Source organism: Sander vitreus, chromosome 18 (genome assembly GCF_031162955.1).
Source record: "Sander vitreus isolate 19-12246 chromosome 18, sanVit1, whole genome shotgun sequence".
NCBI classification, from domain to species: Eukaryota; Metazoa; Chordata; class Actinopteri; order Perciformes; family Percidae; genus Sander; species Sander vitreus.
Window position 1 is genome coordinate 5,525,775 of NC_135872.1, and position 24,852 is coordinate 5,550,626.

The 24,852-nt window shown below is 41.6% G+C and overlaps 1 protein-coding gene and 1 long non-coding RNA gene across 2 annotated transcripts; one reads left to right on the forward strand and one right to left on the reverse strand.

The window, feature by feature from the left end:
* Positions 1–4,523: 4,523 nt before the first annotated feature.
* Positions 4,524–23,124, forward strand: unc93a (unc-93 homolog A). Its single transcript, XM_078274529.1, has 8 exons — positions 4,524–4,663; positions 6,531–6,712; positions 10,025–10,254; positions 17,682–17,807; positions 18,342–18,553; positions 21,352–21,487; positions 22,507–22,638; positions 22,835–23,124. Exons 1-8 carry the CDS (start codon positions 4,574–4,576, stop codon positions 23,122–23,124), a joined length of 1,398 nt encoding a protein of 465 aa, XP_078130655.1. The 5' UTR covers positions 4,524–4,573.
* On the reverse strand, positions 18,452–19,601 carry LOC144533274 (uncharacterized). Its single transcript, XR_013503412.1, has 3 exons — positions 19,281–19,601; positions 19,008–19,202; positions 18,452–18,536 (listed from the first exon to the last, which is right to left on the reverse strand). It is a non-coding gene; the product is annotated as an uncharacterized LOC144533274 (long non-coding RNA).
* Positions 23,125–24,852: the final 1,728 nt, after the last annotated feature.

Below are 24,852 nucleotides of genomic sequence, written 5' to 3' on the forward strand. Positions count from 1 at the left end.
GAGAAAAATAAAGTGTTTTTGAACATTAAAGCATGTGAACATGTTCTAGCAGAATCACAAAATACAAGTATGAACCTAAAAATGCTACATAGGCCTAATAGGTCCACTTTAAAGAAAAGGATGACATCAGCTGCATATATCCACATCAAAGTGTGTCTTAACAACAGGGTCCAAAAGAAGTCAATAAAAATAAATACCTGAGTCAAGATATTGTCAGAGTTAAACACATCATCGTCATAACTACAATCATTTTATGACCAATGCGGATTATGACTCAATGTCAAGCACGCTTCATGAATTATTGCACTGGTATCGAGGATTACTCAGTCTGACAAGTAGCTGCAGTATGAGAAAAATAAAGTGTTTTTGAACATTAAAGCATGTGAACATGTTCTAGTAGAATCACAAAATACAAGTATGAACCTAAAAATGCTACATAGGCCTAATAGGTCCACTTTAAAGAAAAGGATGACATCAGCTGCATATATCCACATCAAAGTGTGTCTTAACAACAGGGTCCAAAAGAAGTCAATAAAAATAAATACCTGAGTCAAGATATTGTCAGAGTTAAACACATCATCGTCATAACTACAATCATTTTATGACCAATGCGGATTATGACTCAATGTCAAGTACGCTTCGTGAATTATTGCACTGGTATCGAGGATTACTCAGTCTGACAAGTAGCTGCCATTTTAGTATTTTACTGGTATTTCAAACTCCTACGTGCTTGATTTTCACACTCACAGCTACAACATCATTTGAAAAACTTTTAATATCCATGTATAGCAACATATGAATCACATATGAAAAAAAACAAAAACATTGTGACCAGGTACAAGGAGCATAATACTCACAGTTCAACTTCCACTTTAAACTGGTTTGACCTGATGCCATGACCAATCAGCATGGGCGGGTTCATTTCCCACTGACAGGGATTTGGTTTAAAGCATCCTTTCCTGATAACTTTTCACATGCCATTTGTTGTACACTTCAAATTCTACATAAAGATAGTGACAGATAAGCTAGAGACATTATTGTCATTGTAAAAAATACAACAAAATTCAGGTGAACTCAAGTACTGCAGGCTAAAGTACATAAATAAATAAATAATGTTCCCATTTATCATCCATCCATACTCACTTATACTCACATTCATGTCAGCATATATACCACACATTAATTGCCAACGTAATTTACATTTTCAGACATGAAATCAGTGTCAAATGTTCATGTTTTCAGTACATTACACTAACAGTATTTTACATTTTGTATGGGCTTAGCCCTTTTTTACGTTGAATTTGAAGATAATATCCACAATAGTTGACCTGGAACTATACGGCTTCTCTGTGCTGATATGGACAGTAGTAGTAGTCACATAATTGGCTGACATGATATTGTCATAAACTATTTCCTAATCTGTGCTTTAAAGGGGAACTACCATTTTTTTCAACCTGGACCCTATTTTCCTATGTTTTTGTGTGTGAGTGAGTGATAGGAACAACAATCAAAAAACAACAAATAGTTTTTTTTTCCAGGTTGAAAAAAAACGGTAGTTACCCTTTTAAAGAAATAATACCATCTTTCAGGTCAAACCCAATCATACAGTATGTTCTCATTCACTTTATAAACATGCTTTTTTCAGGACAGAAAAGCCTCTAAAGCCCAAAACACTTTATTGAAAGCTGCACAAATAGCTGTTTAAGTCTCTTCATCTGATATAAGCAAAATAAAACACTCGTTCATACTTCAAAAGATTAACTAAACGAACCACACTGCAGGGTTTAGAATTGGACCCTTTTCAATAAGAGGTTAACTAAAACACAGGCCTGACACATCAGTCTGAAGCTAATTTGTTTGACTTTGAGTGCAGCTGAGATAACAGGGAGGACTGCAGTGTTTCTGTCATATTTTTCAAACAACAACAAGCTATCATGTTGTAAAAAATGAGAACCTGGCCATTGTAAAAAGAAAAAGATCAGAAATAACACGCAATAAACCTTTGCTCTGTGTGTCAGTGCTCCTGTATGTATGGACCGTAAATGTAATGTATATATGACACCTCAGAACTAAGTTCTTTACTAAAGCACAAATTTGGGGTACTTGTACTTTACTCTAGTATTGTCACTTCAAACTTCCACTACAATTCAGAGAGAATTTTGTACTTTTAATTCCACAACATTTATTGACAGTTGTAGTTACCAAGATTAATTCCTACAAAACATATAAGAATAACAGTAATGCATTGTTTTAGATTAAACTAGAGCATAGTAGTTAAAAGAAGCAGTAACGCTTTATTTCCCAGTAATTTTATAATAATATAAAGATATAAATAATTGAGTACACATTACAGGGAAAAAGAGAGAGAGAGAGAGAGAGAGAGAGAGAGAGAGAGAGAGAGAGTTTAACCCTTACTCCCCATAGGTCTATTTGTTGAGCTAATAAACCAGCCACTGTAGTTAAAATCAACCAGAGAGCGCAGCACTGATCGAGCGAGCTAGAGAATGTAAAAAAGCAGTGATTCAAAATAATATTTCACGGTGGTTATGTTCTAAAGCACAAATAAACACACACAAACACTTCTGTAGAAAGGTGCCAAGTTGTCGGATTATGAGTGTGCGATGCTAAGTGGCAAAGCGGCGGTTGGGAAGGAATGTGAGGGCTGCGCACTGTTATTTTCTTGGGGTTACACACCCACGTGGGGCCCAAAAGCTATTAATAAACGTCCTGACTAACCAAAAGAAAAAGAAAAGAGAAAATCCAGGCAGAGGGCAGGGTATCTCTGCAGATGCAAACACCACAACACACTTCTAGTGAGTCATAAGTGATTGAAAGGGATTCCTTTTGTCTACTCGTAGAGGACATGTGTACACAGAGGAAAACCTTAATACTATCATTAGTGTAGCATGGAGACTGTACCATTATCCTTCTTTTCAGTGTTTCTCTTGATTCAATGAAAAAGCTGATTAAATTGACCAAACTATTCTTCTTTAAAATCATGTATTTATTTTTAAGTTGTTTACAATCAAGCCACAAAGATACCTTAAAACATAATGACTTATTTTGAAAAAGTGTCCCCATATAAAAGAAATACAATACTTTTGTACACTTGTTAAATTAGCTGATCATAATGTACATTAGTGAGCTACTGGTAAAGCTCATCTGCTAACCCTGACAGACACACACATCCAAAAATATGAACTCAGCTCAACACACTTACCTGAGACTCTACACCTGACTGTCCCTGGTCTCCCTGAGACTCTACACCTGACTGTCCCTGGTCTCCCTGAGACTCTACACCTGACTGTCCCTGGTCTCCCTGAGACTCTCCACCTGACTGTCCCTGGTCTACCTGAGACTCTCCACCTTACTGTCCCTGGTCTCCCTGAGACTCTCCACCTGACTGTCCCTGGTCTACCTGAGACTCTCCAACTGACTGTCCCTGGTCTCCCTGAGACTCTCCACCTGACTGTCCCTGGTCTACCTGAGACTCTCCACCTGACTGTCCCTGGTCTACCTGAGACTCTACACCTGACTGTCCCTGGTCTCCCTGAGACTCTACACCTGACTGTCCCTGGTCTACCTGAGACTCTGCACCTGACTGTCCCTGGTCTCCCTGAGACTCTCCACCTGACTGTCCCTGGTCTCCCTGAGAGTCTACACCTGACTGTCCCTGGTCTCCCTGAGACTCTACACCTGACTCTCCCTGGTCTCCCTGAGACTCTCCACCTGACTGTCCCTGGTCTCCCTGTTCCTCAGTTCTTTCTGTATCCTGTGACATAGTGACATCCATTTTTATAAAGATGTTTCCAAATTGTCTTGATATGAGGACTTATTGTACTTACTTGGCGTTTTGGTGTAGGCCTATTGAAAAAGGATCTTACGTCTGTTTTTCATTTCTCTGTCATTTTATCTGGGCAACAACAACACAAATCTTTAACGTCAGATGTCTAAATATGAGTTTGGTTCATAGGTTCACCATGCAGTCATAATTATAAAATGATCTTGCGTCCTCCACATAAATATTAGGTTTCTTCTGGGACAGAGGATATATATTTAACTGATCAGCCACTTAACTTCATATTGAGCAAAACACAACTGTAGATCTTCAATATTAACCCTAATATCAGTTCACACACATAACGTTAGGCTTATCGCCGTGGTAATGTTAGTTGTAGTGGGTGCATTTCTATCCAACAAGCTATTAAACAAGCTAGATAACGTTACATTATATTACACTAACATAGCAAACTTTTTTGTCATGACTAATTCATTAATTACTCAGCATCATTTCATCATCATATGTAATGATTCAAAGAAGGGTCGGAGTAAAAGAAGGTAGGTGAAGGGAGGTGCACAATTAACATGTGGAAAGCAGTCCAGAGGTCAAATTATTCTGTGTGTCACAGTCTGCAAAAAGTGTTCACTTTCAGATAGATCTGACTTCACTCAGTGCAGCAGCTGTAGCCTACGAAGCCATTAGTCCTGAAATACATCCACTTAGGTTATTTCTTTTTTTGTAAAGTAGAGAATCTGTGGAGGTTTTCTTTGTTCTTTTTTTTAAGAGGCAGCCATGATCAGCCGTAACTTCAAGAATGTGTTGGTGGTCTCTATCGGGTTTCTGTCTCTGTTCACGGCTTACGGAGGCCTGCAGAGTTTACAGGTAAGAGTTTTTTAAACAGATATATTGTACACATTTGTTAAGGTTATCATGTATTTTACATATTCATTGTTTAGTAGTAGTAGTAGTAGTAGTATTGTTTATTTCCTTTTAATATGTATATGTATGCACCAACCACCAAGGCAAATTCCTTTAAGTGTTACTTTCTTGGCAATAAATCCTATTCTGATTAAAAATACCAAAATGTAGAGGTTAGTATCATGGGGACTTTAAGGGATTCAATCTTGGGTTGAGTCATGAAGAGACACCTTTTCTGCATCATTTACAGCGTTACAAATGTTAATGGTTTTTGTTTTGGTCAAATATTTTCCTTTCTTTAATCGGAAAGACCAAAAGCCTTTTAATGTACCCTTAAAATTAGAAATAATATTTTTTGGATGGTCCCATCTCCCTTTAATTTAATTATATTAGAACATGTATTAGTTGTATCCCTTAAAATTAGATTAAGTGTTATTTAAAATGCTTTAAAAGGTGCAACTAAGTAAGTAGATGTTTATTCATTGTTTGAATTATGGAGAAACAACTAGTTAAGAGATTTCTTTTTTTTAAAGTATTTTGTGCATCATTTAAAGCGTTACTTATTGGTTATTTATATGTAGACTCCTTCATAGACAATGAACTCATTAAATGCACTTAACTTTATTAATTGACATTTGTCTGTATTTCATTTCATAATCATAGGTGAGCATAAGAGCCTTTTAATGTACCCTTAAAATGAGAAATAATGGGTTTTGTAATAGTTTTAATGTTAGTTTCCTGTCTCCCTACAATTTTATTAAATAAGAACATTTATTTTAACCCTTTAATGTCCTTAACTTTTAACTTAAATCAAATTAAGTATTTATTTGAAACACCATACCTCATGAAAGTATGATGAAACTTCATTTTTGGGATTTATTGACGGGTTGATTCATGGATGGAAACGTAATAAAAGGAACTATTGATGATAATAATTAAAAAAATGCCTTATGTGCATTATTCACTGGGTTCTTAATGATTTTTTTATATGAAAAGACCTCCTTAATTTACTGACTGGTCCATAACATGATCTTCTGACATTTTTGTCTAGATTTCTTCTAAAAAACACGTTTGTTTTTCAAGAATGAATGCTCTTTATTATAATCATACTTAGAATTTATTTAATACATCTTTTTGTTTTGTTGTCTTCTGTGAAGCACTTTGAAAAGATAACTTGTGTGTCTGTGTGAAATACTATACATATTTCTATATTTAGCTCGTTAAAATGTTATAAATCAGCTACTTCTACAGAACTTCTGATATGTTGTACAAGAATGTATATGTATATTGTATATGTTATAAATTGATGCAATACCTTCCAACCTTGAATCGATGGAGTGAAGGTATTTTTAAAGAATTGCCTTTATTGAAATCAGTACTGAAGCGACCTTCCCTTCACTAACATCGAGGCTCACTTAAAGCTTTAGTGTGTAACTTTTTTATAATAATGAACGTCTGTTACATTCAAGCCGTTGCCAAATGAGTTGCTACAAAGCTAATTAAGACTATCAGCTCCACACAACTCTCTCTGTATTTCTCAGTCTGGCTATGTTCAGAAGATTGTGTCGTCCGGCGACCTTCATGCGCAGAAACTCGAGTGACGATAATGACCTCTTCTGAAGTGTCCATCATGTTTTTTTAACCCTCCGTGTCCTCCTACTAGCTGTGCGCGATCACTGAAGGCTTGTATCATGTGGACTCGCTGACAGTTTTGTTGTCATTACTTAGATTCCTCTTGGGGGAGACAGAAACTACTCACTATAACTTTAAGAACCACTCGGACAAAACTGTTTTCTAACACGTGGCCCGTTGTCCGTCCCTGTGTGTGCAGAGCAGTCTGAATGCAGAGCAGGGGATGGGCGTGGTGTCTCTGAGCATCATCTACGCCTCCATCATCATCTCCTCCATGTTCCTGCCTCCCCTCATGATCAAAAACCTGGGCTGTAAATGGACCATTGTTGCTGGCATGGCCTGCTACGTCTCCTACTCCTTTGGAAACCTCTACCCGGGATGGTAATCAGTCAATCAGGGAACGTGGCTGTTAGATCTGTCATGAAGCCTGGTGGTGTTTGGTTAGGGCACCGACATATTTAATGACCATGGTTGAAAGTTGGTTCACCCAAATGACAAAAAACACAGTCTTTTCTCACTTACATGCCGAAAGCTTTCATTTTATGTGGACAGATTTTTTTGGTATCCATCTCTCAGATGTTTGCCTCCACTCCAATGCTGTTAAAATGTTTTAATGTAGTTTTAAATAATGTGAGTACCACAAATTCAATTCCCAAATTGAGCATTTAAACACAGACAAAAAAACTAGGCTCAGATGATTTCTGAATGTAAACCAGCTCACTTAAATGTAACTTGGTGTAATACAGGGGTGTCAAACTCATTTTAGCTAATGGGCCACATACCTCTAATTTGATCTCAAGTGGGCCAGACCAGTAAACCACTCCAGAAAGACCAGAAACTTTATTTGCCAGAGTTTCTTGTCAGCTTGATGTTGGCAAACGCAAGTTGCTTCTGCTACGACAGCATTCTAAGGCCACTGTACGAAGAAAAAAATAATGTTATGGACCCGGGAGAGAGGGGTAATATTCCAATAAAAAAACTCAGAATTTCTAAGATTAAAGATGTAAATTTAAATTTAATTTGGAATTGGAATTAATTACTTCTCTGCATTTTTCACACTTTGAAAAGTCATCCAGTGGGCCTGATTGGACCCTTTGGTGGGCCAGTTCTGGCCGATGGGCTCCCACACCAAGCTGCATCCCACCAGGGTTAAACCCTTCGCAGAAGTCTCAATGCATACTGAATACTACCAATTTAATGAGCATTGATTTGGTGATTTGTAGTGTAGTTTGTTTAATGTCAAAAGACAGAAGTCCAGGTTAAAATTGTGTGTAAATTGGGTTTAAAAACACAGTTTTGGGGGGGGGGGGGCATCTAGGTTACTCTTGTTTTAGTCTATATCCTTGACGTTCCACTTCCGGGATTGCTCCGTTGCTGCCGGAAAATCCGCCAAATTTCACTAATTTAGGTCGGATATCTGTTGCCTCGGGCTTCCTTTGTGTTGGCATTTTAAACTCCGGTGGATTTATGAGGACTATGGTTAACCTTTTCTCAGATCTCTGCAGATTAAATCCAGACAGCTAGCTAGACTATCTGTCCAATCTGAGTTTTCTGTTGCATGACTAAACAACTTTTAAACATACACGTTTCACCAAAACAAGTTCCTTCCCGAGGCTATTTTGCAGCGACACCGCAGCTTTTCTCCGGTGCTTAGCTCCTGTAGTATCTGACGATTTACACTTTGACTTAAGTTTTAATCAAGTTTGCATGTATCCCAATGTATTCCATATTGTAATATGTTATTGAGGTCATGGTGAGCGAGTTGGAGCCCTGTACATGAGAGCGGATGTAGATGTTGGGTCTGGGAGATAACAGGAAAGGGGCCCTGATAAGTATATGTCCTGGCAAATATGTATTATGTCATTCTACAGCTAAATAACAAGTTTAGACACAATTAACCTATGACCCTGGAGAGGCCTACAGGAAACCCATGTTTAACAATGTATGAGAACATACGTTGTTATGAGATCATGTGGTAAGGTTGATGACATTAGCAGAGGGGCCCTAAAACGAAAGTGACTCTGTTTCTCCTGGTCCACGTATAGGACACTCGTGGCTGACCTTTATCTCAACTCATACATACACCCTCCCACTAAATGCACAGAATATATACCATTTCAATTCAATTCAATTTTATTTATAGTGTCAAATCATAACAGGAATTATCTCGAGACACTTTACAGATAGAGTAGGTCTAGACCACACTCTATAATTTACAAGGACCCAACAATTCCAGTGATTCCCAAAAGAGCATGCATGAGCGTAAGTGCGACAGTGGCGAGGAAAAACTCCCTTTTAGGAAGAAACCTCGGACAGACCCAGGCTCTTGGTAGGTGGTGTCTGAAGGTGCCGGTTGGGGGTATGATGAACAGTGGCAATAATAGTCACAATAAAGATATTGTAATAGTTATAATAGTTCATGGTGTCGTAGAGCACAGCAGGGCGTAACAGGGCGTGGCAGGGCATTGGCCGGACATAGCAAGTCGAAGCTGGGCATTGCAGTGCGTAGCAGGGTTTAATAGGGCACAGCAGGGCGTAGGGCATGACCACGGCGACAGCTGCCACCATGATGTAGGTGCCATCATGATCCAAGATGATGATGCTGGGCAGAAAAAAAACATAAGGATTCCGGGGAATAAGCTCCCCAGAGCTATGTTAGTAACATTAATTTCTGTGACACGAATACACACAGATGGAAAGAGAGAGGAGAGAGAAGCTCAGTGTGTCCAAGAGGTACCCCGGTAGTCTAGAACTATAACCGATAATAATAACTAAGAGCTGCAGAGAAGGGAAGATAGGGAGGCTGTGTTCCGTGATTGTGGCTACACACCCTCCCCCTGCTGGTCTAGGCTAACGCTGCGACTCATTACTCCCTAAGTATATGTAAGCTTTCTATGGGGAGAAGCAGAGATAGGGTGGGGGTGCGCCATGACTGTGGCTACACACCCACCCCCACCGGTCTAGGCGAACGCTGCAACTCCTCATACCCTAAATATAGTACGCTTTCTATGAAGAGAAGCCGAGATAGGGAGGCAGTGCGTCATGACTGTGGCTACACACCTTCCCTCGCCGGTCTAGGCGAATGTTAACGTTACCAAGGAGAAAAAAGGCTGTTCTAGAGGTTTGTTTTAAGTGGGCGTTAAAGGATATATCCTGATCAAAAATAACTCCTAGATTTTTGACAGTAGTGCTGGAGGCCATGTGTTAACCGCAGAACTTCAGAACGACTTATTGGAAGAATTCGAGTTGGTCCAAGCTCTCTGCAGGAGTTTGTAAAATTGATGCTGAATCTTTGATTGTAATAAACCTTTTCATAATCGAGATCAGTGTCAGCGGATTCCTCTTCATACAGCATCACAGCATTACTATTAAAGACACAACACTCCGCCCAAGACTATTGTGATTGATTTAAAGAAATGCCAATAAACCAGAGCACGTTTTCCTCGATTTGACTGCACACAGCTCTTTTGCAACTTAACACATACACACATACTCTTCATAACATATTCCTACAGGAGCTATTGTTAAATGCTGCCACAGCGACTTTTTTTATATTATCACTACTACTGCTAGAACTACTGCCAGTTCAGATCAGTCTGCAATTATGGCTGCTCTTTTTGTTCTGCCGTGAAAGAGCTAAAAGTGTTAACAAAAGCATTAGGAAAATGAACTCCCCTGTGCTCCTTCCCACAGGTACACCCTCATGCCCACCTCAGTGATCCTGGGTTTGGGTGGCTCTCCTCTGTGGTCGGCTAAATGCACCTACCTGACCATCTCCGGCAACATGCAAGCTTCCAAGGACGGCAAAAAAGGATCTGACGTCATCAACCAATACTTTGGCATCTTCTTTTTCATCTTTCAGTCGTCTGCTGTGTGGGGAAACCTCATGTCGTCGCTCATCTTTGGACAGGACACCAACATAGGTAGGGAGACGAGATGTTAGTGATACATGTGTGAAAATAAACCCACTTTAATACAAACTGTCTTAACCCTTGTGTTGTCTTCCCGTTGGCTATGAACTTGTTGTCCTCCTGGGTCAAATTGAAAATGAACACTTTTTTTTTGTCCCTTTTTCGCTGTTTCCCCAACTACCCAAAACTCAATGAAAGTAGTGAACTGATCATTCATTTTACTTGCGAAGAGCATTGAATGGAACCATCCATGTTATTTTTTTTTGTTTGGTTGAACCCAAATTTCTAATATAGAAACTTTGCAAACGGGTCAAATTTGAACCAAGGACAACACAATTTTCTCACAATATTCTGAGTAATCTGAACTAATGAATAGCTGGTTGAATTAGTTTATTAATTGATTTATTGTGAAAACTACACTAACTAATATAACTAAATACATTTACTTAAGTGCTGTACATACTTGTACTTTACTCATTCTATGCTACTTTACACTTCCACTCCACTACATTTCAAAAGGGAAATATTGTACTTTTGTTTTACTCTACTATATTTCTTTGACACTTATAGTTACTTTTTACATATAAAAATCACATAATATGCTTATATGATATGATGCAGTACTATATAACTGATCTACCCAGTAGTATACAGAGTATCTATAAAGTTGGCTCCACATTGACAAACTTCAACAATAAAATGCTCCTACATGTCTCCATTAGTGATAAAAAAACAAACAGAATAATATAATATTCTGTAATAATATTTCACTGTAAGGAGCCAGTTTTAACATTTTGAATTCAGGCCTTTTACTTTGGACCATGGTATTTCTACTTCTAATTCAGTGAATGATCTGAGTACTTCTTCCACCACTGCATTTCATATTTTAAGTTCAGCAAACAGCTGTTGAATCTAGAGTTATGTGATACTCTAGTAAAAAATGAAAAACATTCAGAAACCTACATAAAGCGTAACCTGTGATGTTTTGTCTTCAGTCACATTAGTCTTCTGTTGAACTGCATTCAGCCCCGAAAAAGGATGAGATGAGTCACGGTTACCATGTATCCATCCATCCATCCATCCATCTTCATCCGCTTATCCGGGGTCGGGTCGCGGGGGTAGCAGCTCCAGCAGGGGACCCCAAACTTCCCTTTCCCGGGCCACATTAACCAGCTCCGACTGGGGGATCCCGAGGCGTTCCCAGGCCAGGTTAGAGATATAATCCCTCCACCTAGTCCTGGGTCTCCCCCGAGGCCTCCTCCCAGCTGGACGTGCCTGGAACACCTCCCTAGGGAGGCGCCCAGGGGGCATCCTTACCAGATGCCCGAACCACCTCAACTGGCTCCTTTCGACGCAAAGGAGCAGCGGCTCTACTCCGAGCTCCTCACGGATAACTGAGCTTCTCACCCTATCTCTAAGGGAGACGCCAGCTACCCTCCTGAGGAAACCCATTTCGGCCGCTTGTACCCTGGATCTTGTTCTTTCGGTCATGACCCAGCCTTCATGACCATAGGTGAGGGTAGGAACAAAAACTGACCGGTAGATTGAGAGCTTTGCCTTCTGGCTCAGCTCTCTTTTCGTCACAACGGTGCGATAAATTGAATGTAATACCGCACCTGCTGTGCCGATTCTCCGACCAATCTCCCGCTCCATTGTCCCCTCACTCGCGAACAAGACCCCAAGGTACTTGAACTCCTTCACTTGGGGTAAGGACTCATTCCCTACCTGGAGAAGGCACTCCATCGGTTTCCTGCTGAGAACCATGGCCTCCGATTTAGAGGTGCTGATCCTCATCCCAGCCGCTTCACACTCGGCTGCGAACCGATCCAGTGAGTGCTGAAGGTCACAGGCCGATGATGCCATCAGGACCACATCATCTGCCAAAAGCAGCGATGAGATCCCCAGCCCACCGAACTGCAACCCCTCTCCACCCCGACTACGCCTCGATATCCTGTCCATAAATACTACAAACAGGATTGGTGACAAAGCGCTAGCCCTGGCGGAGGCCAACTCTCACCTGAAACGAGTCCGACTTACTGCCGAGAACCCGGACACAGCTCTCGCTTTGGTCGTACAGAGATTGGATGGCCCTGAGAAGGGACCCCCTCACCCTGTACTCCCGCAGCACCTCCCACAGTATCTCCCGGGGCACCCGGTCATACGCCTGCTCCAGATCCACAAAACACATGTAGACTGGTTGGGCATACTCCCAGGCTCCCTCCAGGATCCTTGCGAGAGTAAAGATCTGGTCCGTTGTTCCACGACCAGGACGGAATCCGCATTGTTCCTCTTCAACCTGAGATTCGACTATCGACCGAACCCTCCTTTCCAGCACCTTGGAGTAGACTTTACCGGGAGGCTGAGAAGTGTGATACCCCTGTAATTGGCACACACCCTCTGGTCCCCCTTTTAAAAAGGGGAACCACCACCCCGGTCTGCCACTCCTTAGGCACCGTCCCCAGACTTCCACGCAATGTTGAAGAGGCGTGTCAACCAAGACAACCCCTCCACACCCAGAGCTTTAAGCATTTCTGGACGGATCTCATCAATTCCTGGGGCTTTGCCACTGTGGAGTTGTTTAACTACCTCAGCAACCTCCACCAGGGAAATTGATGCCAATCCCCCCCTCATCCTCCAGCTCTGCCTCTACCATAGAGGCGTATTAGTCGGATTTAGGAGTTCCTCAAAGTGCTCCTTCCACCGCCCTATTACCTCCTCAGTTGAGGTCAACAGCGTCCCCATCCTTACTGTACACAGCTTGGATGGTTCCCCGCTTCCCCCCTCCTGAGGTGGCGAACGGTTTTCCAGAAGTACCTTGGTGCCGACCGAAAGTCCTTCTCCATGTCTTCTCCGAACTTCTCCCACACACGCTGCTTTGCCTCTTTCACGGCAGAGGCTGCAGCCCTTCGGGCCCTTCGGTACCTTGCAACTGCCTCCGGAGTCGTCTGGGATAACATATCCCGGAAAGACTCCTTCTTCAGTCGGACGGCTTCCCTGACCACTGGTGTCCACCACGGTGTTCGTGGGTTACCGCCCCTTGAGGCACCTAAGACCCTAAGACCACAGCTCCTCACCGCAGCTTCAGCAATGGAAACTTTGAACATTGTCCACTCAGGTTCAATGCCCCCCAGCCTCCACAGGGATGCACTGAAAAAGCTCCGCCGGAGGTGTGAGTTGAAAGTCTGTCGGACAGGGGCCTCCTCCAGACGTTCCCAATTTACCCGCACTACCCGTTTGGGCTTACCAGGTCTGTCCAGAGTCTTCCCCCACCCCCTGACCCAACTCACCACCAGATGGTGATCGGTTGACAGCTCCGCCCCTCTCTTCACCCGAGTGTCCAAAAACATATGGCCTCAGATCAGATGAAATGATTATAAAATCGATCATTGACCTTTGGCCTAGGGTGCTCTGGTACCAAGTACACTTATGAGCATCCCTATGTTCGAACATGGTGTTCGTTATAGACAATCCATGACTAGCACAGAAGTCCAACAACAAACAACCACTCTGGTTTAGATCAGGGAGGCCGTTCCTCCCAATCACGCCTCTCCATGTGTCTCCATCATTACCCACGTGCGCGTTGAAGTCCCCCCAGCAGAACTATGGAATTCCCCGACTGGAGCCCCATGCAGGACTCCACTCAAGGTCTCCAAGAAGGCCGAATACTCTGAACTCTTGTTTGGTGCATATGCACAAACAACAGTCAGAGTTCCCCCCCCCACAACCCGCAGGCGTAGGGAGGTGACCCTCTCATCCACCGGGTTAAACTCCAACGTAGCGGCGCTCAGCCGGGGGCTTGTGAGTATCCCCACACCCGCCCGGCGCCTCACACCCTGGGCAACTCCGGAGAAGAAAAGAGTCCAACCCCTATCCAGGAGTATGGTTCCAGAACCAAGACTGTGCGTAGAGGTAAGCCCCACCAGATCTAACCGGTAGCGCTCCACCTCCCGCACAAGTTCCGGCTCCTTCCCCCACAGAGAGGTGACATTCCACGTCCCCCAGAGCCAGCCTCTGCTGCCCGGGTCTGGTCCGTCGAGGCCCCTGACCTTCACTGCCACCCATGTGGCAGCGCACCCGACCCCAGCGGTTCCTCCCACAGGTGGTGGGCCCATGGAATGGAGGGATGTCCGCCACGTAGCTTTTTCGGGCTGTGCCCGACCGGGCTCCGTGGCAAACCCGGCCACCAGACGCTCGCTGACGAGCCCTCCATCTGGGCCTGGCTCCAGACGGGGGCCCCGGGCTTCCTCCGGGCAGGGTCACTTCATCCCTTCCTCGATTTTTCATAGGATTTTTGAACCATTCTTTGTCTGGCCCCTCACCTGAGACCACTTTGCCTTGGGAGACCCTACCAGGAGCACAAAGCTCCAGACAACACAGCCCTCAGGTTCATAGGGACACACAAACCTCTCCACCACGATAAGGTGATGGTTCCCGGAGAAGTGGTGGTTACCATGTAAAGAAGTAAAATAGAGTTCTCCATTTCCAAACAGAGTTTATTATTGGCTGTCCATGCCCATCCACACGGTCAGAGTGGAACAAAGGTGAACTCTGACCTCTGGAGATCTCACCAAAACAGGAAACCCAATGAATTATTCTGTGATGCTGCCTTCAATAGAAGTCAACAGGAAACAAATAGTGAATATTCTTTGGACAGGAGTGTAACATGATTGTGCCATGAGATGGGCACATGAACTTGCTGGAAATCTACTACTACTTCCTGGTCCATCTTCATTGGTGACCTGCTGCACTGTAAAGTAATAGACAATAAAGTCAAGACAATGTCAAAGATCCCGCCTTCCTGCCTGTCCTGTTAAATCAAAATGCCCTTTGACAGCCCATTGGTTTACCCCTGTTTAAACTGGAGATATATTCTATTAGATATTTGAGACTGTATGTCTGAAGACAGAAGCTTAAAGTGCCCATATTATGAAAAAAAACCCTTTTTCTGGGATTTGGGGTGTTATTTTGTGTCTCTGGTTCTTTCACGCGCATACAAACTTTGAAAAAAAAACCCACCCATGCTGTTTTGAGTGAGATACGGTTTCTGAATGTGTCCTGCCTTCAGTCTCCGGGTGAGCTGTTCAAAATCTGCACGGCTTTCTACGTCACTAGCCGAGACGAGGGGCCAAGGGGGCTAACCGTTAGCTCGTTCTCAATGGCAAAACACTGCTACAACACACACAAATTCACCCTAATCTACAAAATAAATTGTATAGATCGACTTACATGTCCCTGTTCTGCAGGTATTCCATCAAAGTTGGAAATGTGCCCTCGTTTAGAAGAAGTCTCCCAGCTAATCCTGCCTTGTACTGATCGAAGTTGGAGAAACAGCTAGCTAGCTCATGTAATCCTTACCTAGCTACTGAGCATGTGCGACTGACAACAAAGATGTTACAGAAGTTGAGAGGTCTCACTCTGTAGCTAAAACAGAGACCTGAACACAGTGTGAAAAGAGGATCTGCAGCAATGTGCAGTACAACAAAAATATGTTTTTTTGAAAATTAAACCATGTAAACCTATTCTGATACAATCTCAAATTACAATTATGAACCTGAAAATGAGCATAATATGGCTACTTTAATGAACTGCAGTGTTTGTCAAAGTCAACACTGATGGAAGAAGTACTCAAATATTTTAAGTAAAAGTAGAAATGCCACAGTGTAGAAATACTCTGTTACAAGTTTAAGTCCTGAAATCAGAATTCTACTTGAGTATTAGTATCAAAATATACTTAAAAGTAAAAGTACTCATTATGCAGAATGGCCCACTTCAGAATCATATATATTACCGTATAAATTATTGATCCATTGATGTGTTCATTACTTTAATGATGTTGCAGCTAATTTTAATAACTTTATGAATTTCCCCACAGGGATCAATGAATGAATGCTTTGTTTTCATATAATAAAACATCATAGTTTATTTCTTAATTATATTTTGTAATATTGATCTGAATCTGCAAAGTAACTAAAGTTATGAAAGAAATGAAGTGGAGCAAAAAGAACAGTGTATGCCTCTGAAATGTAGTCAAGTAGGAGTAGAAGTAGCAGAAAATGGAAACACTCAAGTACTTCCAAATTGTACTTAAGTACAGTACTTGTGTAAATCCTGTGTGCAGCTGATACTGCTAAACAAACCCACTAGTGCAAGGTCTAACTGCTGGCTTACAAACCGTTTTATGGGCTCAATTGAAAGAGAAAATGAGAGGGTGTGTGCTCAGAGTGGATGATGTTGCAGTGTATCATTTATTATTATTGGTGTTGATGCTCTCTAGCTTATCAGTTTATATGATGACGGGCACTTGTTGAGGTGCATTTCTGGGAAGAACAACAAGACAAAGCTATATACATATATTTCATTTTTATTTGCAGGGCAGACTGGTTAGACAGACATTTGTTTAATATCTTAACCCTTGTGTTGACTTCGGGTCACATTGACCCGTTTTAAATTTTTGTTTTATATCAGAAAATATGGGACGTAGAAATAAGCGCTGATGTGTAGACGAAAAATTAAAAAATTTAAAATGTTGGAAAAAGCAAAAACAAACTGTGAAAAAAAGGCGTCAAAAAAAGTGTTTTTTTCAAGGTTGAAGGGAAGACAACACAAGTTAAATAATTCAAATGTATTTAGAGTTTAGAGGAAATGTTCAAAACAGGCCTTTGACTCTATGAGTGTCTATGAGATGTCTTTATTTATTATCAGTGTTTTCTCTTTGAAATCGGCGCCTAATAACAAAAGAAACACATCTGACAACATTTACAATATTTAACCATACAATGCTCCATAAAATAGGCAATTGATGGAAATCTATATACAAAATGATCCGTTTTATTCTGAAATATTCATACTTTCATTTTGAAGTGTTGTTTTGTTTACCATCTCTTTATATCAAAGCATATCTTTACAATAGCCTGGACAAGCTTGACTTTTGCCATTTTGGTGGGAAGCTTTTGTCCTAAAAGGGAATTAAATACAATTTACCCAGAAACAAAAAGCCTTTCCAACATGACAAATTTGTATTTGGCTACAGCTCTCCTCTTACTTTATGTTAGTAAAGAGTATTTCTTTATATATTTCAACATTTATGTTCGGGATGGCAGTAGCTCAGTCTGTAGGGAGTTGGGTTGTGAACCGGAGGGTCGCTAGTTCAAGTCCCCATACGGACCAAAGTATGGTGGTGGACTGGTAGTTGGAGAGGTGCCAGTTCACCTCTTGGCACTGCCAAGGTGCTCTTGAGCAAGGCACCAAACATCCAACTGCTCCATTGACAGCTGCAACTCCCTCACTCTGACATCTCTCCATTAGTGCATGTGTGTGTATTTCAGGTCTGTGTGTAATGTGTATTCTCACAACAGAGTGAAAACATTGTAATTTCCCTTGCGGGATTAATAAAGTATAAATCATTATTAAGAGAAATGAGTTGTTTTGTATTCTGACAGATTTCATCCCAGAAGAGCAGCTGCTGACTTGTGGAGCAGCTGACTGCGGCTTCAACATCAGCGTCAACAGCACGACCACCAGACCTGCTCAGCAGCTGGTGTGGACACTCGTCGGATGTTACATCGGTAACACCAGCGTTTAATTTGGCATCACAATCAAAGACTAAACAAGGGTACTCTTCCATAACAGTGTAGGGGTTTCTATAAAGTCCCCCGAACATACAGGTTTTGGGAAATACAGTATTAACTGTCTTTCTGACAAAAGAAAACCTATAAATATAGATTAGATTTTAACACAGCACACCTTATGTTGGTTAAATAGCAATTTTACAGTTCTTGGCGGAGAATAGATATAGAAAGGATTGTCACCCAGTTTACTGTAATAGACAAAAAGATGTTCCATAAAGATCTAGAGATAAGATGGAGATAGATATAAACTAAAGGCCTAAATGTTACCACTCACTTTTACAGTGAAGCGAGTGGTAAAATTCTCCACTCACTTTTACAGTGAAGCGAGTGGTAAAATTCTGATTATTAAAATACCACAAGTTATTCTTTAACACACCTTCAGTCAGCAGGGCGGAGGTGAATACACTCTCAGACCATAATAGCTATCGTATCTGTAACAGCCAGTGTTGTCTGCCCTTTGTTGTGTGGCAGGCGTGGGTGTGCTGGCCATGCTCATCGTGGGGGTGTTTCTGGACAACATTGACCAGGAGCAGTCCAGTCAGTTTCGTGGGAACCGGGAGCCGTTCTGCCACACCTTCCTGGCCACGTTCAGACTGCTGAAGGACTGGAGGCTGGTGACCCTCATCCCTCTCACCATGTACAGCGGCTTCGAACAGAGCTTCCTCTCTGGGGAGTACACCAAGGTGAGGAGGTCTCCAAAACATGAATTATTGCCTGAGTAACACACATTGTCAGCCAGACTTTTGTGAAAGTCTTATAGTGTCTAAGTGCTGAGTAATTCTCCCTTTTGTTAAGGAAAAACTCATGAGCAGCACAACTCATTTCACATACGTGAAGGAGGTTTGGGAGACTTTGATGAATTACACAAGAGCATTTAATGAATGCTCAATTGAGGAGACAATTAAGCAGGCAGTACAGTTTAACCATGATGTGTTGATGTGCAGTGCTGTCCCAACTCTCTGAAGTTCCTGTCTTCCTGAAGGTGTATTTAAACTCATGCTGAAGGCGTTACGTTTAGCTGTGCTCATATTATGCTTTTTGGTTTTTTCACTTTCCTCTGTTGTGTTATATATCTTTTTGTGCATGTTATAGGTTTACAAAGTGAAAAAGCCCAAAGTCCACCCCAAAGGGACTTACCATCTCCAACAGAAAACACTGTTCACAAACTGCTCCAAACAGCTCTATTGTAGTCCAGCCTTTACTTCAGAGACAAACGCGTCATTTGGCGTCACTTTGTAACACATGGTATAGCTTGCCTAGCTGCTAGCGTGGCACGCCCTCAAACCAAGCTAGTTAGAGCGGAGGCCTGAAGAGTTCAGATAGTTGTATCGCCTATCCAGGAGACAGTTCAGAATTAAAACGTTACGTATGAAAGACTATGAAAGATTTGTTTACATTTAAATAACTTACCACTCTGAAACGTCTTGCTCCAGTTGTTCCAGTCGAGTTGTTTCGGGACCAGACTCGTGGGTTTGTTTTGGATCACACTAGCTTGCTTGTCAGGGCCCGCCCTACTCTGCTTCTGACTGGCTGGTAGCCCAGTTACATAGGTACTGCCAGAGACAGTTTAGAACCGAGACGCCCCAACTCAAGCTTGTTTCCTGTATCTGTGTCACATGGGCTCCGCCACTGCCACGCCTCTTTAGGAGACTAGCGGCAGGTCTGAGTGTATTGATTTCAATGGGAGAAATAACAAAGAAAATTGCAGGCGCCTAAACACAAATGCTAAAGCCTTAGTTGAGCCTCTCTCTCTCTCTCTTTCTGGGAAGTATGCTAAATGTGGCAGGCCCACTGAACTCCAAAAAGAGACAAACAACAAAGACAACAAAACATCCCCTTATCATGCCGCTTGCCATACTCCTTGAATCTGTAGAGAGACAAACATAATTATACATGAACATATTTAGTTATAAGAGACTGGCCGAATATTCTCGTCCCCTTACCTGTGACCTATGAATGAGCTGATGCTGTCATGTAAGCTTTCCCTTAGTGTCATTATACCACAACATGGTGTTTCCGGAAATTCCACCACACCTTTAACCATGAAGAAGTGTCAAAGCTACTCTGAAAATGTAGTTAAAAGAGTACTTTGGTTTAGCATTGCAGTTTTCTAATGTTGTCTGACTCATGATGGACAAAACATTGATGCAGCAGGACCAGAGATATAATCTTTAATCCATACATCACTCTTCCTTTTTGAAATCTGGCGACTACATTACCCACAGTGCACCTCAACAGTTTGGTCAGAGACTCAGGTGTGTTATGCTAATGGCAGCTAATGTAGCCTCGCTTTGCCAGTCCTACCTCCACAGCGCTGTGGAGCAATGACGGACTGGGGTCAAAAAACGGCCCTGTCATTTGCAACACACCAGCCCTATTTTTGTCAATAACCTAGCTTGGAAATTAGTAACTCTGCCTTCCGAGTGAATCTTTCCACGCACCTCGCTGCAGTACGATCTAAAAATATTTGTGGCTGCATGCATAAAATAACATCAAAATTAACCAAAGACTATCAGTAGTGGCCAAAAAGGGGGCGGCCCTTCTGGAATTTGCCCAAACTCTAGATGGCCAGTCCGTCACTGCTGTGGAGTAAAGTCTAGCTACACCACACATACATCCTGGGAAAGGAGGAAAAAAACGCTCTGTGTTGTTTGCATTTCTTTAAACCAATCACAATTGTCCTTAGCGGCGCTAAGCTCTGAATACAGATACGGCGGCTCTGCTAAATAGTCTCGGGAGAAGGAAGTTGTTTTGGTGGAACATCCCGCAAAAGTAAAATGCCACCTACAATATTAAATGAAGTGAACTGTTCACACAATACAGTAACGTGAGCCATTTACATTAGCTGGATACATGGTTAAACCTCATTGTCTCTTACCAGTGTATCGCCGTGTGTACTTTGTCCACAGCAATCCCGCCAATAGGTCCGAAAACATCCCAGTTAGAGAGGAAATACCATCAACATTCTTTGTAAATCTTTACAATCATTCCCTGAAAGAACCAAGCAGGACTGCCTTGTTGCACGATCCAAATTTTCCTCAAAAGTTGCCATTTTCAGCGTGTAGCTTGCTAGCTCAAGGTTTATTGTTGTTTCCTGAAGTGAAGGGATTTTGAGAACAGCAACACACAGAGAGCGGAAGGTGAGGGAGCCACGCACCGGATGGTACGCAATTATCCTGGAAATGTACTTCTGTTAATCCAGACTAAAGCTACTCTGAAAATGTAGTTAAAAGAGTACTCGTTGTCAGACTCATGATGGACAAAAAGTCATCAACATTTATGCAGCAGAACCAGATGAATCATCTTTTTTAACATTCCTCTTACTGTACTTGTCAAAATCTGGTGCTTACATTACCCACAATGCACCTCACTTAAATAAAAAAAACTTTACTAACTGAATATCTGTAAGTATTTATTTATATGTGAGATATTAGATGTAGAAATACTCTGCTTTGTAAATCCATGTTGTGTTTCTTTGCAGAACTATGTGACGTGTGCTTTGGGGATCCATTTCGTTGGCTATGTGATGATGTGCTTTGGAGCCACTAACTCTCTTTCCTCCTTTCTCTTTGGAAGACTCGCTCGGTACACAGGGAGAGCAGCACTCTTCTTGCTGGGTAAATAGCCTAATAAAGCATTGACTTTGTCCTCCTCATACATTTGTGGTTAAGAAGAGAGTAGTATTCAGATGTGTCAGAAAAACAGCCCTGTTTTCAGCTTTGTGACGATGCATTTACCAGCTGATCCAAGAGGCTTTTTAAAGACTTTATTTAGCTTAAAGCTACATTGTGTTAGAATTTCTCCCATCTAGCGGTGAAATTGTATATGACAACCAACTGAATATTACTTTATAGCCCTTTCTCTTACGGTGGCCGAACCCGAAATTAGCTCTCTCCATCGTTTACACGCAGCTGTTCTAGCCACTCCAGTATTAACTTTGGTCTTGTTGCTTTGCCTGTCGTGTTGTCGTTTTAATTCTCTTTTTCGCTTCCCTGGCGAGTAATCTCCCCCTGGCATTGGTCACGGTGCCAATAGGTGTAAGAGGGCTAATGTATTGTAAAGATGGAGGCGCTACATGGCTGCCGTCATTCGAGCGAGTCCCTCGTATGTATTCTGAATGATTCTGAATGTCAGATTCTACGCTTACGAGAATACTTTGATTAGTTGGTGGAAGTAATTACACATGAATGAGCACATATTTGTGAAAGAACAAAGGGGTTTTTACTAAGAATCAGGTCAAACAATTACACAATGTAGGTTTAAGAAGTAGGGGAATTTTCTCAACATAAAGGAACACTTCATCCACAACATCAACACATCTGGAGATACATGGTTTTTACTGGACAGGAAGGGGATGACAACGTATAGTCTGTAAAGTAACTAAAGCTGTCAGACAGATGTAGTGGAATAAAAAGTACAATAATTACCTCTGAGATGCAGTGGAGTAGAAGTATAAAGATTCATAAAATGTACCTCAAATTTATACATAAGTACTTGATTAAGTATACTTAGTTACATTCCACCACTGCTTTTATACATATAATTATACAATAAATAGGAACTAAACATTACATGTACTGTGTGGAAAACGTGATGTAAATGAACTGCTGACATTCACATGTGTGTCTATTTTCAGCTGCACTGGTCAATTTTGCCTGTATCATGGTTCTTTTGTTCTGGAGGCCTCATCCTGACGAGCTGCCTGTCTTCTTTGTGTTTCCTGCTCTGTGGGGAATGGCAGACGCTATTTGGCAAACTCAGACCAACGGTAAGAAACTCCCATCAGTCTTGAACTGTATAATGACTAAGCACATTCATTCTCCCCGGAGGATAAACCCTTTTTTTCATTTTTGGTCCCTCAATAAGCTTCCCTCTTGCCTCACCACTTGTAAAGCAAAATCATCTGTATTTTGTTTGTTCTATCAACACATTTGTCTTTAAATTTCTTACTTTCTGTCCTGCAGCTCTTTACGGCATCCTCTTCCCCCGGCACAAAGAGGCAGCATTTGCCAACTATCGTATGTGGGAGTCACTCGGATTCGTTATCGCCTTTGCCTACAGCACCTTCATATGCCTGGAGTATAAACTGTACATCCTGCTGAGCGTTCTGCTGCTCACCGTCGTCACATACCCCATAGTGGAGTACTACGAATACAAGAATCCCACACTGCCCGTTCAGGAGGGGACCTACCTAAGTCACAAGGAAACTATTCAAACATGTGACAAAAATATCATTTCTCAGACACAAATGTAGAGACTAAATTTCAAATGTTTTGTTTGTTTTTTTACATCCTGGTCTGGCCATTAAGCTGCCAATAAAGTGTCTAAAACTGATGCCAAAATGTTCAAATTACTGACTACTGAATAAACTCAAAAGCATGTCATGAGAATGATGGAACCTCAATCAGAAACTTGTTCCACTTGTGTTGATCTGTTACTGGCAACCAGTCAAAACTGCACACTGACAATGCTGGAACTATAATACTGCGTATTTATGATGAGTCTTTCTAGCTTTTTTTGGGTGGACTATTTTGTATTGTTTGCATTAATCTGATCCCTGTGAAGCTTGTGTTGTATCTACAGGTAATATGCAGGTTAAATACAGATGATGTCCTAAGTAAATGTCGAGCTATTTGTCCTGACCAACAATCTTATCCGCCCCGATTAAATTTCCTTTTTGTGTGTGTGTTAAAGGCAGTTGTATATTGATGTGTGTAATTATCAAACCAACAGATTTTCTATAAATATTACTCTACTGTAACAAAAAAATTGAAGAGTTGAATAATGCAAAAAAAATTTCAAGTTTTGTGTCAAAATGCTATAGAATTCATTACATGCTTTAGTCTTAGGTACTTCAAAATTGTACTTCAGTACAATATTTGTGTAAATGTACTTTGTTACTTTCCACCACTCCAGCTTTTTCTGGACAAAGACATTCAACATATTTTCATATTTCTGCTTTTTGTCTCTCAAAATGATAAGACTTTATTCTGGAAATCAGTTTCACTTAAATCGACAATTAAAACTGTAATACCTCAGGCTATAATTACGTTATTAAGGATCTAGACTAAGATCTGGCCCCTCTGTAATCCTTTCTTTTGCATTAAAGTGCACCTATTATATAGCATTTTTAGGTTCATACTTGTATTTAGTGATTCTACTAGAACATGTTCACATGCTTTAATGTATAACAAACACTTTATTTTAGTCATACTGCCCATGGCTGCTGCACCTGTAGTCACCCTCTGTATGAAATGGTCTGTAGGAGCGCCTGTCTCTTTAAGCCCTCCCTCCTGAAAAAGCCCAGTCTGCTCTGACTGGTCAGTGCATGTCTCCGAGTCTCTGATTCTCCTCTGTGTTGTTTCACTCCGGAGCCTGAGACTGAATGCAACAGAGTATATGGCAGGACTTTCTACTTTGAAAAATCACCAATAAAGTCTTCTAAACCAAATACTAAACCACCGGACATTTTCCAGCAGTAATGTGACCAGAAATTGGGAAGAAATGACCAACATTGGCCGACAAGATTACAGCTGTCTTGCGTTAGCACCATAGACTGTAAATATTTTAGTCAATGGTTAGCACGCAGCTTCTGTTGTTAGCAGTGGACACTAATAGAATATAGCAGCACTTTCTATCATCACAAATCACAGATAAAGGCTTCAAATGTTAAAAAAACACTCCAGTCTTGCCTGCCTGGAGCAGATGACCAACCATAGAAGACCAGCTTAGAGTTGCGTAACACTTACCTGCAATTTCCAATACCTGCGGATCGGCTGCGCTGCGTGTTGACTCCGTGCTCCGCCGTCCTTCTATACCCACCAGGTCCGGATTTGTTGCGGAACGGCTGCGGCCATGACTGACAGCTGAAGTCACGAGGACCCACGAGATCTCGTGAATTCACGTATGATTTTTGGTTTGTTTCCAACCAGAGGAGGGGAAACAACTCTGTGCTGACTTCAGGCCTGTCTCCACCCATTAT